Below are 14,728 nucleotides of genomic sequence, written 5' to 3'. Positions count from 1 at the left end.
GGAAAAATATATAAAAAAAAATAAATAAATACTACAAATATATATTTTTTCGAATTAAAAATATGAATTATCTCAGAATTAAATTATTTAATTATTGTTAAAATTGTTTTTTTTAATTTGTAAAAAGCATTATTGATAGCAAAAGCAACATTTCCCTGCATAAACATTCATTTTCAAATGAAAATCAAAAGAAACGATGCTATGATATTTTTTCTATTATGTCTTTACTCCTTCATTCAGATTTTTCAGTTAAACTTTCTTTTTACACTGGAAAAATATATTAAAAAAATAAATAAATACTACAAATATATATTTTTTCGAATTAAAAATATGAATTATCTCAGAATTAAATTATTTAATTATTGTTAAAATTGTTTTTTTTAATTTGTAAAAAGCATTATTGATAGCAAAAGCAACATTTCCCTGCATAAACATTCATTTTCAAATGAAAATCAAAAGAAACGATGCTATGATATTTTTTTCTATTATGTCTTTATTTCTTCTTTCAGCTTTTTCAGTTAAACTTTCTTTTTACACTGGAAAAATATATTAAAAAAATAAATAAATACTACAAATATATATTTTTTCGAATTAAAAATATGAATTATCTCAGAATTAAATTATTTAATTATTGTTAAAATTGTTTTTTTTTTATTTGTAAAAGCATTATTGATAGCAAAAGCAACATTTCCCTGCATAAACATTCATTTTCAAATGAAAATCAAAAGAAATTATGCTATGATATTTTTTCTATTATGTCTATATTTTTTCTTTCAGATTTTTTAGTTAAACTTTCTTTTTACACTGGAAAAAAATATATTAACAAAATAAATAAGTACTACAAATATCGTTTTCTTTCGAAATTAAAAGTATGAATTACCTCAGAATTAAATTATTTAATTATTGTTAAAATTGTTTTTTTAATTTGTAAAAAGCATTATTGATAGCAAAAGCAACATTTCCCGGCCTAAACATTAGTTTTAGTTATGTATGTATGTAGATTACCAAAGTTTTTGATTTTAAATGTTTTTAAAAGAAGTCTCTTTTGCTCACCAAGCTTGCATTTATTTAATCCAAACCTACAGCAAAAACAGTAAAATTTGTAAATATTTTTAGTATTTAAAATAACTTTTTTCTGTTTGATTACATTTTTTAATAATTTATTTATTAATTTTCAGCATCATTACTAGTGTAGTTAGTGTCACATGATCACGAGAAATTATTCTAAAATGCTGGTTTGCTCTTAAAAAAACTAAAAAATAAAATAAAAAAACGAACATGTATTATTATAATTATCATTATGATCAATATTTAAAATAATTGAGTACATTTTAGTATTCTTTGATTAATAGAAAGAGCCAAAGATCAGCATTTATCTGAAATAAAAAGCTTTATTATTTATTTATTTATTTAGGTTGCTTTAAATTAATCAAAAGTAATGATAAAGACATGTATAACGTTACAAAAGATGTCTATTTCAGACAAATGTTCAGAAAAAACTTTCTATTCATCAAATAAACCTTAAAAAACTATTCTCAGCTGTTTTCAACATAATAAATGCTTTTGAACAGCAAGTCAGAATATTACAATGATTTCTGAAAGACCATGTGACTGGAATAATGGTGCTAAAATTCAGCTTTGAAATCACATGAATAAAATACATTTTAAAATATATTAAAATAGAAAGCGGTTATATTAAAAACTAAATACGTCAAATAAATGCAGGCTTGATGAGCAGAACACATTAAAAAAATCTTACTGTTCAAAAACGTATTGGTAGTGTGCATATATTTACGTATGCATTTTAATATAAAATAGTCAGTTAGCTATGTGTAGCCCACATCTGGGTGTTGCAGTTATGTTATTTAACTTTTATAATTATTGCTATTAATTTAATTTGCGAGCAGTAACTGTCACGTGGTATGACGTTAAACGACGGAAAATCAATTAAGGCATAAACTCTTCACGAGAATGTAAATAAAGATCTTCCTGCACTTGACATCTGACACCCACTTAACAGTGTGAGATTTCATCACTGAGAACTGAGCTTCACCTTCAGACAGAGACACAGTAACATAATAAGAGGCCGTGTTAAAACAAACAGCTCGTATGGTTCAGGCTGTACACATTGTGCTTATACAGCTATATTTCCTCAAACTCAGAAGTCTAGCATCCGTTGCTACAACTAAAAGCGCGTCCATGGTTTCGGTGCAAGTCACGGGTGTGAATGGTGGGCTTTTACTAGCAGTATAAATACAAAGCGCGCACCCGCGCCGCTGGATTAAGTGCACTGGGACGTCCTGAAGCAGGATTACAGCAGCAGATCTGCAGCTATGGCTGACACTTTACGAAGACTGGTCAACTCATCTCCTTATGGTGTTTTACAGGACAAACTAGAGGCTTGGTACAAAGACTATCACGTAAGTCATCAATAATTCAAGGTGCACTTAGTTTGTGATCAAGCACAACAATAGTTTACTATAGTCACACACTTTGCATACTGTTCAGTCAGTTATGTTTACATTCAGGATTCACTGATTCCAGTTATTTGAGATGCTGTATGCGAACTGTTTTCTTTGATGCAAATACTTTGTGGATGGAGTTTTGCACATTATGCTCAGCAAACTACAGTTGTTGGTCATAATATGCTGAAGTAGTTGCCAAGCATTCTCAATTAATATGCACAAGACAAGAGTGTCCTGCATTGTGCTTTTATCTAACAAACCTAAGTTTGAATATTTACTTTATTGCATTGCTTTTGCTCTAGAGTTTGGTTTCTATGGACGCTCGTTGCCAGGACAACTGAGAATCCATTCTTGGGCACTTCTGATAGGCTAAGAGCAAACGTGCGCGCTCCCGTCAAGCTTGTGTTTATGAATGGAGTCATGGAGGTCTTCATACTCTCGTTTTGTGTAGAGCAATTAACAGCAAAGTTATATCTTCTTAAATTATTAGATATTGCGAATTTAAACCACACATATACGGGTAATTGAAATTTTATTTAATATTTATTCATATACGTTGAGAAACGTCTTGGAAACAGATCAGAGGCGGACAGTATTTTTTCGTGAAGTATTTTTACTCTGTTGTAAAAGTACTTTTCAAGCGTCTATACTTTATCAGAGTGTTTTTCTTTAGAAAACTACTTCACAACATTCCAAAGCACAATATTGTAGTTTTTTACTGCACTACGTTTTATATTAAATATAGCTAATTTAATACTTAATTACATTAGAAATCTATTGCTTGTTTATTTTTACTCAAGTTAAAGTAATTAAGTATTAAAGGTAAAAAAAACAAACAACTTTTATTTATGAAAAGTTGTGCAGTGAAAAGTATGACATTATGCTTTGGAACTACAGATACTTTTTAATTTACTTTACTATTGTCCACCATTGCCCAGATTAACGTTACTTATGTTTTTTTTTTTTTTTTTGTATGCTAAACATGTTTTCAGTTTAAGTAATCTGGATTCTGAATCTGTGTAATCTGAATCTAGTAAATGGTAAAACTGTTTGCACTACAAACCATTTTGCTGATAATTAAAGTAATACATTAAAATAATATGGTAAGATACACCAATTTGCGACATAAAGCCGTAAAATGAGCTGTTTTTATACAGCTAAAAATTACTGTACTTGAATGAGACCGGATGACAGACCCATACAATTTACAAATGGCCACGCCTACTCTTACAGGAAGGAAAAAGTGGATAGTTGGTGTCTCTGTAATTAAAAATTACATTACAGTTAAAAAGTCACAAAGGCACACAGGTCAAATTTCATGTCTTCTGATTTATGAGGTTTTCTGATTCATGACCTTGAAATATATTTCAAAATAATGAATACAATATTTGTGACCCTGGACCACAAAACCAGTCATAAGGGTTACTTTTTTTGAAATTGAAATTTATACATCATGAATAAATCAGCTTTCCATTGATATATGGCTTTGTTAGGATAGGACAATATTTGGTTGAGATACAACTATTTGAAAATCTAGAGTCTGAGGGTGGAAGAAAATCTAAATATTGAGAAAATCACCTTTTAAGTTGTCCAAATGAAATTCTTAGCAAAATGATATTACTAATCAAAAATTAAGTTTTGATATATTTATGGTAGGAATTTTACAAAATATGTGACCCTGGGCCACAAAACCAGCCAAAAATCATTAGGAAATTAAGTAAAGATCATGTTCCATGAAGATTTTTTGTAAAATTCCTTCTGTAAACATATCAAAATGTAATTTTTGATTAGTAATATGCATGGTTAAGAACTTAATTTGGACAACTTTAAAGGTGATTTTCTCAGTATTTTGATTTATTTGCACCCTCAGATTCCAGATTTTCAAATAGATGTATCTCATCCAAATATTGTCCTATCCTAACAAACCATACATCAGTATAAAGCTTAATTTTGTAAAATTTAACCTTATGACTGGTTTTGTGGTCACATATCTTGCAACATAATCTTTACTTAATATCCTAATGATTTTTGGCAAAAAATCGATAATTTTGACTCACACAATGTATTTTTGGCTATTGCTACAAATATACCGGAGCTACTTAAGACATTTGTATTTGAAGAATTCGGAATATTATAATGAGTTGTCACTATCAGCAAAGCATTATTGCATTGCCAAAAAATAAAGGGCATTGTTTTCATGCAACCTAATCAGGAAGTGTTTTTTCCGATTCAACACGTCTCAGTTTGGGGGCGTTTCCACAAATGCTGCTTTACTTGTCGCTCTTAAACCTAAAGTTGCATACTTACTCACTATATCTCATCTTTTGATCATTTCTCCTCACAGGTGTTTTCTTGTGACCAGAACCTGAACAGGTGCTGTGAGCTGGTGGAGCTCACCTCTAAAATCCAGGGTCAATTGTTCACCATACTCAACCTTACAGCACACGAGGGTAACAAATGGACCTGCCCTTCTCTTTATCTTCAGTATTTAAATACAGTACTGAGTGTCTCATTCACCCCTAGCATGTCACATGGTCATTCCCTCTGGCTGACTGTTTAACAATAATGTTCAAGCAGGTTCTTTGTCCTGTTTTTTCCTCAGGGGGACATTATTCAGGTGTTGACACACTGAAATCTCGCCTTTTACCTTGGCTTGGCTCTTGCTTCACCATTGCAGCTTCATCTGTCTCCTCAGATACCAGCCTTAGCCTCATTCAGGTTAGTCAGAGATCCAAAATCCTCTGCTGCTCTTTGCTTGTGTACAATGGCGGTGTTCATGAGTGAAATAACTATTCAGATGTGTGTATGTATCTCTGTGTTGGCACTTGTATATTTTTGTGTGTGCCAATCAGGAATCTATGGAGAAAGATCGGAAGATTCGTGAACTATCCTCAGCTCATGACAGCGACCTGCAGAAAATCGAAGACCGGCTGTGTTCTACACGTATAGAGTTGGACACAGTTAAACAGGAGTCAGTATCAATTCTAGTTATAAGTCTGAATGGTTTTAGGAGTGTCAGTTAAGGGATAGATCACAAAAAAAAAAAAAAACTGTATGAATTTCTTCATGCACTTCTGTTCATTTATTAGCAACATCCTATCAGGATGCGATTTGTTAAAAAAAAAAAGATGAATGAGAATTTCATCACTAGCTATTTGCATGAACACAAATAGTCCATTAGTAATTGGACTGAAAAGCCTTTATGTAAACACCTCAAACAATCTGATTGAGCTTGATTTGATTTACATTTCAGATTAGTTGAAAAGTTTAAATGCATGCAGTGCCATGATGCACGTTTAGAGCTCTTTTGTCTCTGTTTCTGTTTACATGCATTTGCATGCATCTTTGCATATTTCATAAGTCATAAGTAGCACGGGTATATTAGCAATAGCCAACAATACATTGTATGGGTCAATTTAAAAAAAAAAAAATTAATGCCAAAAATCATTGTAAGTAAAAATCATGTTCCATGAAGATATTTTGTAAATTTCCTACCGATAATAATATTAAAAAACGTCATTTTTGATTAGTAATATGCATTGCTAAGAACTTCATTTGGACAACTTTAAAGGCGATTTTCTCAATACTTTGATTTTTTTGCATCCTTAGATTCCAGATTCTAAAATAGTTGTATCTTGGCCAAAAAAATTAACCCTTATGACTGGTTTTGTGGTCAAGGGCCACACATTTGTTTTATTATTAGGTTTTGTTCAGAATACATACATTCGCATGTAAATTAAAGTGTGAATTGGACTGCAAAGTTTAGGGTTCATATAAACAGAGCTATATCCATTTACTAACTGCATCCTGATCCTAATACACTGTAATACAGAAAGTTTGACTTGTTATGTATGTTTTATCCATACAAATAAATCAAAGTTAGTTGTATTGTTTATATGATTCCAGGCTTGCTGACACACAGATTGAACTGGACTCCACAAAGAATAAATCTGCAACCACCCTGTTGGCCACAGAAGATGAAATACTACATCTAAAGGCAGAGTGAGTCAGAACTCCAGTCTAAAAGTCTTTTTTTCCTCTTTGTGGATTAAACCATTTGTGTATGAGAATGTAAAATGTTTGAGAATTTAAATTTTTTTTTTAAGTGCCCCTTTTTACAAGATAATATAAGTCTCAAATTTCTGCCCACAGATCATTTATCATATCATTTGAAATGCACTGAAAATGCCTAATTTGAGTGGAAGCAGGAACACACTGTTTTCGTGCATGGCTCTTTAAATGTAAATGAGCTGCTGCTTCCCACCCCTTTTTCCATAATAGAGTTGTACTATGGACCTTTCTCACATTTACAGGTTTCTCATAGCGGAAGTCGTCATATTGGGTAAAATCCTAGAGCAGTGAATGGGAGAGTACCACAAATATATTTTTTGCATTCCCATTTGCACAAATAGCAAAAGAAAAACTTCACGATAGTGTTTTCACGACTTTAAATCAAAGCAAAAAATTGAGAAAGAATGATATAGGCAGCCGGAAGAGAGAACAATGTCAAATTTACCGTCCCTCCCATAGACGCGGCATTAGAAACTCCCTTGCATATGCGTTAACTAATTTTTTTTGTGTAACTTGATAAAAAGGTGATATAATACAAACTATAGTGTTTTAAATGTACATATGTTTTTTAAAAAATTAAAATTTGAAAAACTTTCAAGGATTTATGATGATGATGACCATTGAACCACGTCCATTACAGCTTGTACCTCAAATAGTCTGCTAAAAAGCATCTGTTTGGTTTTGATTATCATGTCTATCTTGTTAAATCTTTTAGCATTTGAACCCATATTAGTTTAAACTTCTGATAAACGGTTTTCTGAGTTTTCGGCTGTCACACGGCAGTACTTATCTAAGTTCTCTTTCATGTCTTATTGCGCTTAAACTGTCAAATATGCACAATTTTATGTTACAAAAACAGTCGGGAACAGCTGGGAAAGAAATTGCATGTTTATATTAGATAGATAATATTAGATATATTAGATGTGACAGCAGCGTAATATACAATAAATAAATCAATAAATCCACTGCTCTCTTGTCTCCTCTAAAACTGGGACTCTGAATAGTGTTCTGTTCTTGTCTGTGCAGCCAAAGACAGAACAGATTCCATGCTATACTTGAACTTGTGCCATGGTGTTAGATCTTATACACTGCTGTTCCATGGATGGAAACATCCAGATTAAGGTGGTAATATTATAATAAGATCCTGCTTTTTCACATTTTCTACGTTGGTAGATACACTGAGGAGCTGTTTATAGCACTGAAACTTTATAATGTGTCCCCTTTAAATGATTGAATTGTGTCTTTGTGTCAGATTGCGAGTTGCTCAAGAGCAGGTGGACCTGTATAAGAGGAAGCTGGATGTACTTGATGACTATGAGAGACAGGTCAGAATCCTACGAGATGAGGTCTCGTTTCTCACTGCTGAAAAAACTATTCTGCAGGAGAGGTACGTTTGACATATAAACACCTCATTGCTTAGTGCAAATGAACATTACTCTAACATACTCTCTTAACTCACTTCCAGATTGTTCAGGAGCCGTTCACCTAGTCCTCTTCCCCGCCGGAGTCGCTCCGTTAGCCCTGTGAGGGGTGAGTCTCCGACTCGCGCCCAGCTCACCAGCTCTTCTCGGCACGCACGCCTGGTCTCCCGTTTCTCAGACCTGTACGCCACTGAGAGACTGGAGTCCCAGAGTCTCCTGCGTAAATACATTGACGAACTGGAAACAGTCCAGAGGATCCTTTTCATCGCTGTTGTGGTAAGAATAACTTTGGTATCTATTACCGTTCTGTGATAACCATTAGAACATATTGTACAACATAGCAGTTACTTAAAGGAGTAGTTCACTTTCAGAACAAAAATTCACAGATAACGTATTCACCCCCTTGTCATCCAAGATGTTCATGTCTTTCTTTAGTCGTAAGGAAATTATGTTTTTTGAGGAAAACATTTCAGGATTTCTCTCTATATAATGGACTTCTATGGTGCCCCCGAGTTTGAACTTCCTAAACGCAGCTTCAAAGGGCTCTAAACGATCACAGCTGAGGAAAAAAAGAATCTTATCTAGCAAAATGATGGATTATTTTCTTTAAAAAAATGTTCATTTATTTGCTTTTTAACCTCAAATGCTCGTCTTGTCTAGCTCAGTAAGACGAGCATTTGAGATTAAAAGGAACATAAATTGTAAACGTTTTTTTTTAAATAGCCGATCATTTCGCTAGATAAGACCCTTCTTCCTCGGCTGGGATCATTTAGAGCCCTTTGAAGCTGCGGTTTGGAAGTTCAAACTCGGGGGCACCATAGAAGTCCATTATATGGAGAGAAATCCTGAAATGTTTTCCTCAAAAAACACCATTTCTTTACGACTGAAGAAAGAAAGACATGAACATCTTGAATACTAAAGGGGCGAGTACATTATCTGTTAATCCTTGTTTACAGATAAAGGGATAGTTTACCCAAACATTTAATTTTTGTCATTAATTACTCACCATCATGTTGATCCAAACTTGTAAGACCTTCATTCATCTTTATAACACTATTTAAGATATTTTTAATGAAATCTGAGAGCTTTCTGACCCTGCATAGAAAGCAACGCAACTGACATGTTCAAGGCTCAGAAAGGTTTGAAAAGAAAAATAAAGATGTTGTTAAAATAGTCCAAGTGACATTAGTAGGTTAACCATAAAGTTATGGAGCTACGAGAATAATTTTTAATACACAAAGAAAACTAAAATAACCACTTTATTCAATTATATTTCTTTCCATTTTTTGGAATTAAAAAATGATTATATTATAGCAGCAGGGAAGATGCTGTATTACAATAAATAGTTTTGTCCAACAGGAATCTTTTCAGGCTGCTAAGCTGGCCTATCGGCAGTTTAAATCACGTGTGAGGAAGACACTTTCCTCCACTCACATTGGTCCTGAGAGTCTGGAGGATGCAGTGGTGGATTACATTGTGAGAAATCTGGACCTGTATGATGTGCAGACCAGCGTTAATGTACGTTTGACCAGGTTCCAAACACTTATGCTTTTTTTGATTAAGCATGGCAGCTCTGTCTTTTTTGATTAGATTTTTTCTTTTCTTTTATTTATATTTTCAGTTTTAATTTTATTTTAGTTTTATTAATTTTAGGTGCTTTTGTCATTTTTAAATATTTCTTTTTAAATTTTAGTTTCAGTAATTTTAGTGCTTCAGATTATTTATTTCAGTTAGTTTTCCCAGGTAATTATTTTTTCATGGATTTTTTTTAATTTATTGTAACATTATATTTTTAGTAGTTTTAGTTAAGAGTAATAACACTTTCCTTTACTGTTGTTGAATAACATACAGTATAAATGTAATTGGGTCAATCCTGGTAAAGTCCCTAGTAAAGATCATATTATTGCCTTAAAGTTTTCAACAACATCATTTTTAATAATTATAAAAATTATTATTTTACAGTATTTTAACCCACCAAATATCACCATTTTCATGTCCACAAGCTTGTGCCTTCCATTTTTTTTGGTATATTATATATATATTCCAACTATCAACTTCATTTTAAAAAATAATAAAAGTTTCCAGCTTGTTCTTCAAAATATTGTCCACCCTGTTATATTCGACTACTGGCCCTTTAAATGAAAGTTGGGAAAAGGAAATTACATAATTTCATTAGAGGGAAAACAGCTGGAGAAGGTGAGAGAGAGTTTTACTTATTTTATCCTTCTAATTTGAAGTGGTCAACTTCAACATGTCCACCCTGTTAAGGGGAATATGAAAAAGTAAACAGAAATTCTTATTCTAAATGTATAATTTTGACAGACCTTCTGTGTTAGCATTTTTTTGCTCAGACTTAGTATAATGGCTGATTTTAGGTCAAAATATCCTTGGACTAACATGTCCATGTTAGTGTCCACCCTGTTAAGTTAGAAAATCTAACAGGGTGGAGACATTTAGTAAATAAATCCTTATAATTTATATACCAAAGATTGACCAAAAATATTTTTTACAAATGTTTTACATCTCCCTGTCATAATTGCACAAGAATTGATTAAAACATACGATGTCCAAAATGCACAGAATACTGGGAATAACCCATTCTCCTTAACAGGGTGAACTTGGAAAAATGGTCATATTTGGTCATTTAAATGTTTAGAATTGTTTAAATATGCTTAAAGTTCAAAAAGTGTTCTTTAAAAATAATGTTGCAATAACATCATGATATTTAATGGGGACACAAAAGGCGCTGAGTCCCAGCAATGACCCATTTGTCCTATGTCCATCTACAGGATGTGATCAACGCGATGAATGTAAACCCACGCATCTCTTTCCCTCCGGAGGTGGACTTTGTTCTGATCAGCAGCTTCATCAGGGAAGCATGTCGAATAGCATTTGCTATGCAAACTCTGGACCCACCGCTGGACCTGGCCTTCAGCTCAGATGGAGAACTCTACAGTGATGTGAAGTGAGTGAAGCTCATATATTAGACACTCACACATACACATCACAGGTTGACCTAAAATACAGATTTTTTTTTACAGATGCATATTACACTGAAACTCTTACCAATGAAAAAAAAAACTAAATAAACTGAGACACTTATCCATCACATTTGGACTTGATCTCAGGTACAGGCGCAGTTTTGACTCTGAGTTCACCGCTCCATTGGTAGTGTATCACGTGTGGCCTGCACTGTTGGAGGGAGACGCTGTTATACTGAAGGGAGAGGCGGTCACTAGGAGAGGAGCTTTGGTATGTGAAGGCCTTTCAGACAAAATCAATCTAAATTGCATTCATAGTAGTCATGACATACCCCTACTTCATAGAAAAAACAGACATCTCTAAAAAACAGTTTTCATGGATAGTTTTGTTAATGCTTTTTAACATAGATGAATTCAATTTAAATGCAAGAACCTGAAATGATGTTTGTTTTTCTCTAGTGGAGAAGCAGGAGTCGTAGCTCCAGTCCTGTTCGCTCAGGAAGCCCCAGCCGCACATTTGTGAGTTTCTACTGAAAACTACAGCAGTTAGTCTTCCAGTTCAAGGGATAGTTGACCTAAAAATATAAAATCTGTCATCAATTACACACCCTAACAGTTTCTGTGGAACAAAAGGGGTTAATTATAGCAGAATGTTTAAGCTGCTGTTTTCTATACCATACAAGTGAACTGTGACCACGGCTCTCAAGATATTCATATCATATTATCATATTTTTATAGTAATTTTATACTGTGTTTCCAGAGCTTGACAACCTCTGGTCCCCATCCACTTTTAGGGTGTGTTCACACTTGTCATGTTTGGTTCGATTAAAGCGATTGCTCTATTAGTGCGTTTCATTTGAGTAAGTGGGAACGCTGCCATCTGAAGCCTAGTGCCCACCAAACAAGCAGATCGAGATAGAAAGATGGGTCTTGGTCCACTTTTAAACGAACCCTGGTACAGTTCGATTGAAATATGAACGCAACACGGACCAAATACATCTAAGCGAAAACCAAAAGCAGCAACATGATTTCACGAAGAGAACAAGCAGTTTATCCAAAACAAATTGAGCATACACTGCAAAAAATGCTTTTCTTACTTAGATTTTTTTGTCTTGTTTCCAGTCAAAATATCTAAAAATTCTTGAACCAGGAAGGATTTTCTAGACAAGTAAAAATTTGTGTCTTGTTTTTAGTAAAAACAAGTCAAAATTAGGTGAGTTTTTGCTTAAAACAAGCAAAATAATCTGCCAATGGGGTAAGAAAAATAATCTAGTTCTCTGCTTGAAATAAGATTTTTTTTTTCTTACCCCATTGGCAGATTATTTTGCTTGTTTTGAGCAAAAACTCACCTAATTTTGACTTGTTTTTACTAAAAACAAGATACAAATTTTTACTTGTCTAGAAAATCCTTCTTGATTCAAGATTTTTTAGATATTTTGGCTGGAAACAAGACAAACATCGAACACTCCTTTTTCTTTTGGTTGGAGTGTTCGTTAAGCTCCGTCACAAAACGTATGTCATTTAACCTGACCGATCAGGTTGTGAATGTATCACTTTGCCTTTAGGTTTGGTATCTTTAGGTTCGCTGTAAAAAATGCCAGTAGGAATGCTAAGCTGACCAGGACCAAATGTATAATTTTCCTTTTGGCCTGGACCAAATGAACCAAACAAACCGAACTACAAGTGTGAACACTCTATGCCAGTCTGTTTCTCACACAAAGCCATCATATTTTTATATTTTACATTTTATTTTATTGTTAATTGGAGCTTGACAACCCCTGATCCACTTTTACTGTGTGAAAGAGAGCAGCTCAGATATTCTGCTGAACCTCTTTCACACAGGTTTAGAAAGAGAGTGAATATATTATGACAGAATTTAAATTTTGCTGCAAACTATTCCTAAACTCGTAAGTACACACACACACACAGACACAAAAACAATATATACAATATAAAAAAACAATATAGTCCACAATGTAGTATTACATAATATTATCCAATTTATTGTGCCTATTAGTTTAGAAATTAAGTTTTCTTCATTTTCTTGCACATGCTTCTTCCTCACTGAGTCTGAGGGTTAGTACAACTTCTTTGCAAATTCTTCATTCTTCTGTGGTATTCTTTCAAATTGATTGCTGTCATCTTTTAAGTTGTCTCACTCTCTGTCTCTGTCTTCCTGTCAGATGGCCAGTCGTAGTCGAAGCCCTTCCCCTGGACGTCTCTCAAGTATTCGACTTTAAAGTTTGACACCTGACCTCACTTCATGCTGAATACAGAACCAAACAGAAGTGGATTAATCAAAACATAAAAATATTTTTTTCAGCTTTAACGTATTCTTTTCTATGTGTGGGGTGAATTAGAAACTAAAGTGGAAAACAGTTACCTTTACTAATGACTCATTTGTTGTTTAAACAGAAGCACTATTTACAAGAGAAAAAGTGGACTGCACTTGACTTGACTGCACTTGATATGATTGGCCAGTTAAACCTTAATTGTATTAGATCAGCACCATGAATATGCATTATACTGATCAATATTACTGATCTGTCACTCAAAGTGAGGGAACAGCTCTCTAAATATGTTTAACATTTTACTCAATGTGTCTAACACACTGCAAAAAAAAAACTTCTTGTTTCCAGTCAAAATATCTAAAAATTCTTAAATCAAGAGGGATTTTCTAAACAAGTAAAAATTATTGTCAAAATTAATTGAGATTTTATTTAGAACAAGCAAAATAATCTGTCAATGGGGTAAGAAAGATAATCTTGTTTTATGTTTGAAATAAGATTTTTTTTGCTTACCCTACTGGCGGACTATTTACCCTGTTCTAAGCAAAAACTCACTTAATTTTGACTTGTTTTTTCTGAAAACAAGAAAATAATTTTTCTTGTCTAGACAAACCTTGACTTTAAGATTTTTTAGATATTTTGGCTAGAAACAAGACAAAACTCTAAATAAGAAAAGCAGTTTTTGCAGTGCAGGGCCATTGCACATTACATTACAATTAAAAAAAGTTTGTGTTTTTCAACATTTTAATTGTTTATTAAACTTTTGAATGGTGGTGTATATGCTTGATAAGGTGCTTTGTTTGTCTGTGATAACTGAACAAGTCCTTTAAGGTGCTATTCTTTCTATTTTTCAGTATGCTGTGTTTTTACATATATATGTGATTGTTATCTAAATAAAAATAGAAAATCTGTCTTCTATAGGTCACACCTGCACACCAGCACTTTTGTAATTCAGATTCCTTGGAGAATATTAATTGGCTCTTTTGTAATGAGATCTGTATTTCTGTCATCACTCTAAATGTAAGTGCTGTATGTGAAGTGTTTCTACTGGACTGTCATTAATTAGTTTCTTCTATGTAGCACATAATCTATAGACACTAAAAGAATCTTTTACAAAATGCAATTCCTAATGTTGGTGCTATTTTTTCAGTAAAAGAATCAGACTGCAGTGTTCTGAGTTGTTCAAAATCTCAGTCTCACAGTATAATTGTAAGGTGCTCAGTCTGTTCTCCTAATTTTGTCATGTTTATGAGCTCTTTATCAATTAAAGTACTTTATCTTACATCGTTTAATAAATTTGTCTAAACATACAGATATGTGTGAGTGTGAATCACCAGTACCTAAAACTAATGGTTTTAAATTGTTTAAGGGAAACATAAATGTGACCCTGGACCACAAAACCAGTCTTAAGTCGCTGGGGTATATTTGTAGCAATAGCCAAAAATACATTGCATGGGTCAAAATTTTAGATTTTTCTTTTATGCCAAAAATCATTAAGAAAT

The 14,728-nt window shown here is 33.1% G+C and overlaps 1 protein-coding gene across 2 annotated transcripts; it reads left to right on the top strand.

Moving 5' to 3' along the window:
- The first annotated feature begins 2,298 nt into the window (after positions 1-2,298).
- On the top strand, positions 2,299-14,500 carry LOC141283417 (mitochondria-eating protein-like). 2 transcript variants are annotated; one of them, XM_073816701.1, is made up of 12 exons: positions 2,299-2,420; positions 4,810-4,915; positions 5,068-5,183; positions 5,318-5,436; positions 6,372-6,467; positions 7,789-7,923; positions 8,002-8,233; positions 9,317-9,475; positions 10,747-10,922; positions 11,086-11,209; positions 11,398-11,457; positions 13,122-14,500. In XM_073816701.1, exons 1-12 carry the CDS (start codon positions 2,334-2,336, stop codon positions 13,176-13,178), a joined length of 1,467 nt encoding a protein of 488 aa, XP_073672802.1. In that variant the 5' UTR covers positions 2,299-2,333; the 3' UTR covers positions 13,179-14,500. The 2 variants fall into 2 exon arrangements, with proteins under 2 accessions (XP_073672802.1, XP_073672801.1); XM_073816700.1 differs by lacking the exon at positions 13,122-14,500 and having other exon boundaries at positions 11,398-12,132.
- The last annotated feature ends 228 nt before the right edge of the window (positions 14,501-14,728 follow it).

This window comes from Garra rufa, chromosome 13 (assembly GCF_049309525.1).
Source record: "Garra rufa chromosome 13, GarRuf1.0, whole genome shotgun sequence".
NCBI classification, from domain to species: domain Eukaryota; kingdom Metazoa; phylum Chordata; class Actinopteri; order Cypriniformes; family Cyprinidae; genus Garra; species Garra rufa.
Note: the sequence above shows the minus strand (reverse complement) of the source record. Positions and strands in the feature narration are given on the sequence as shown.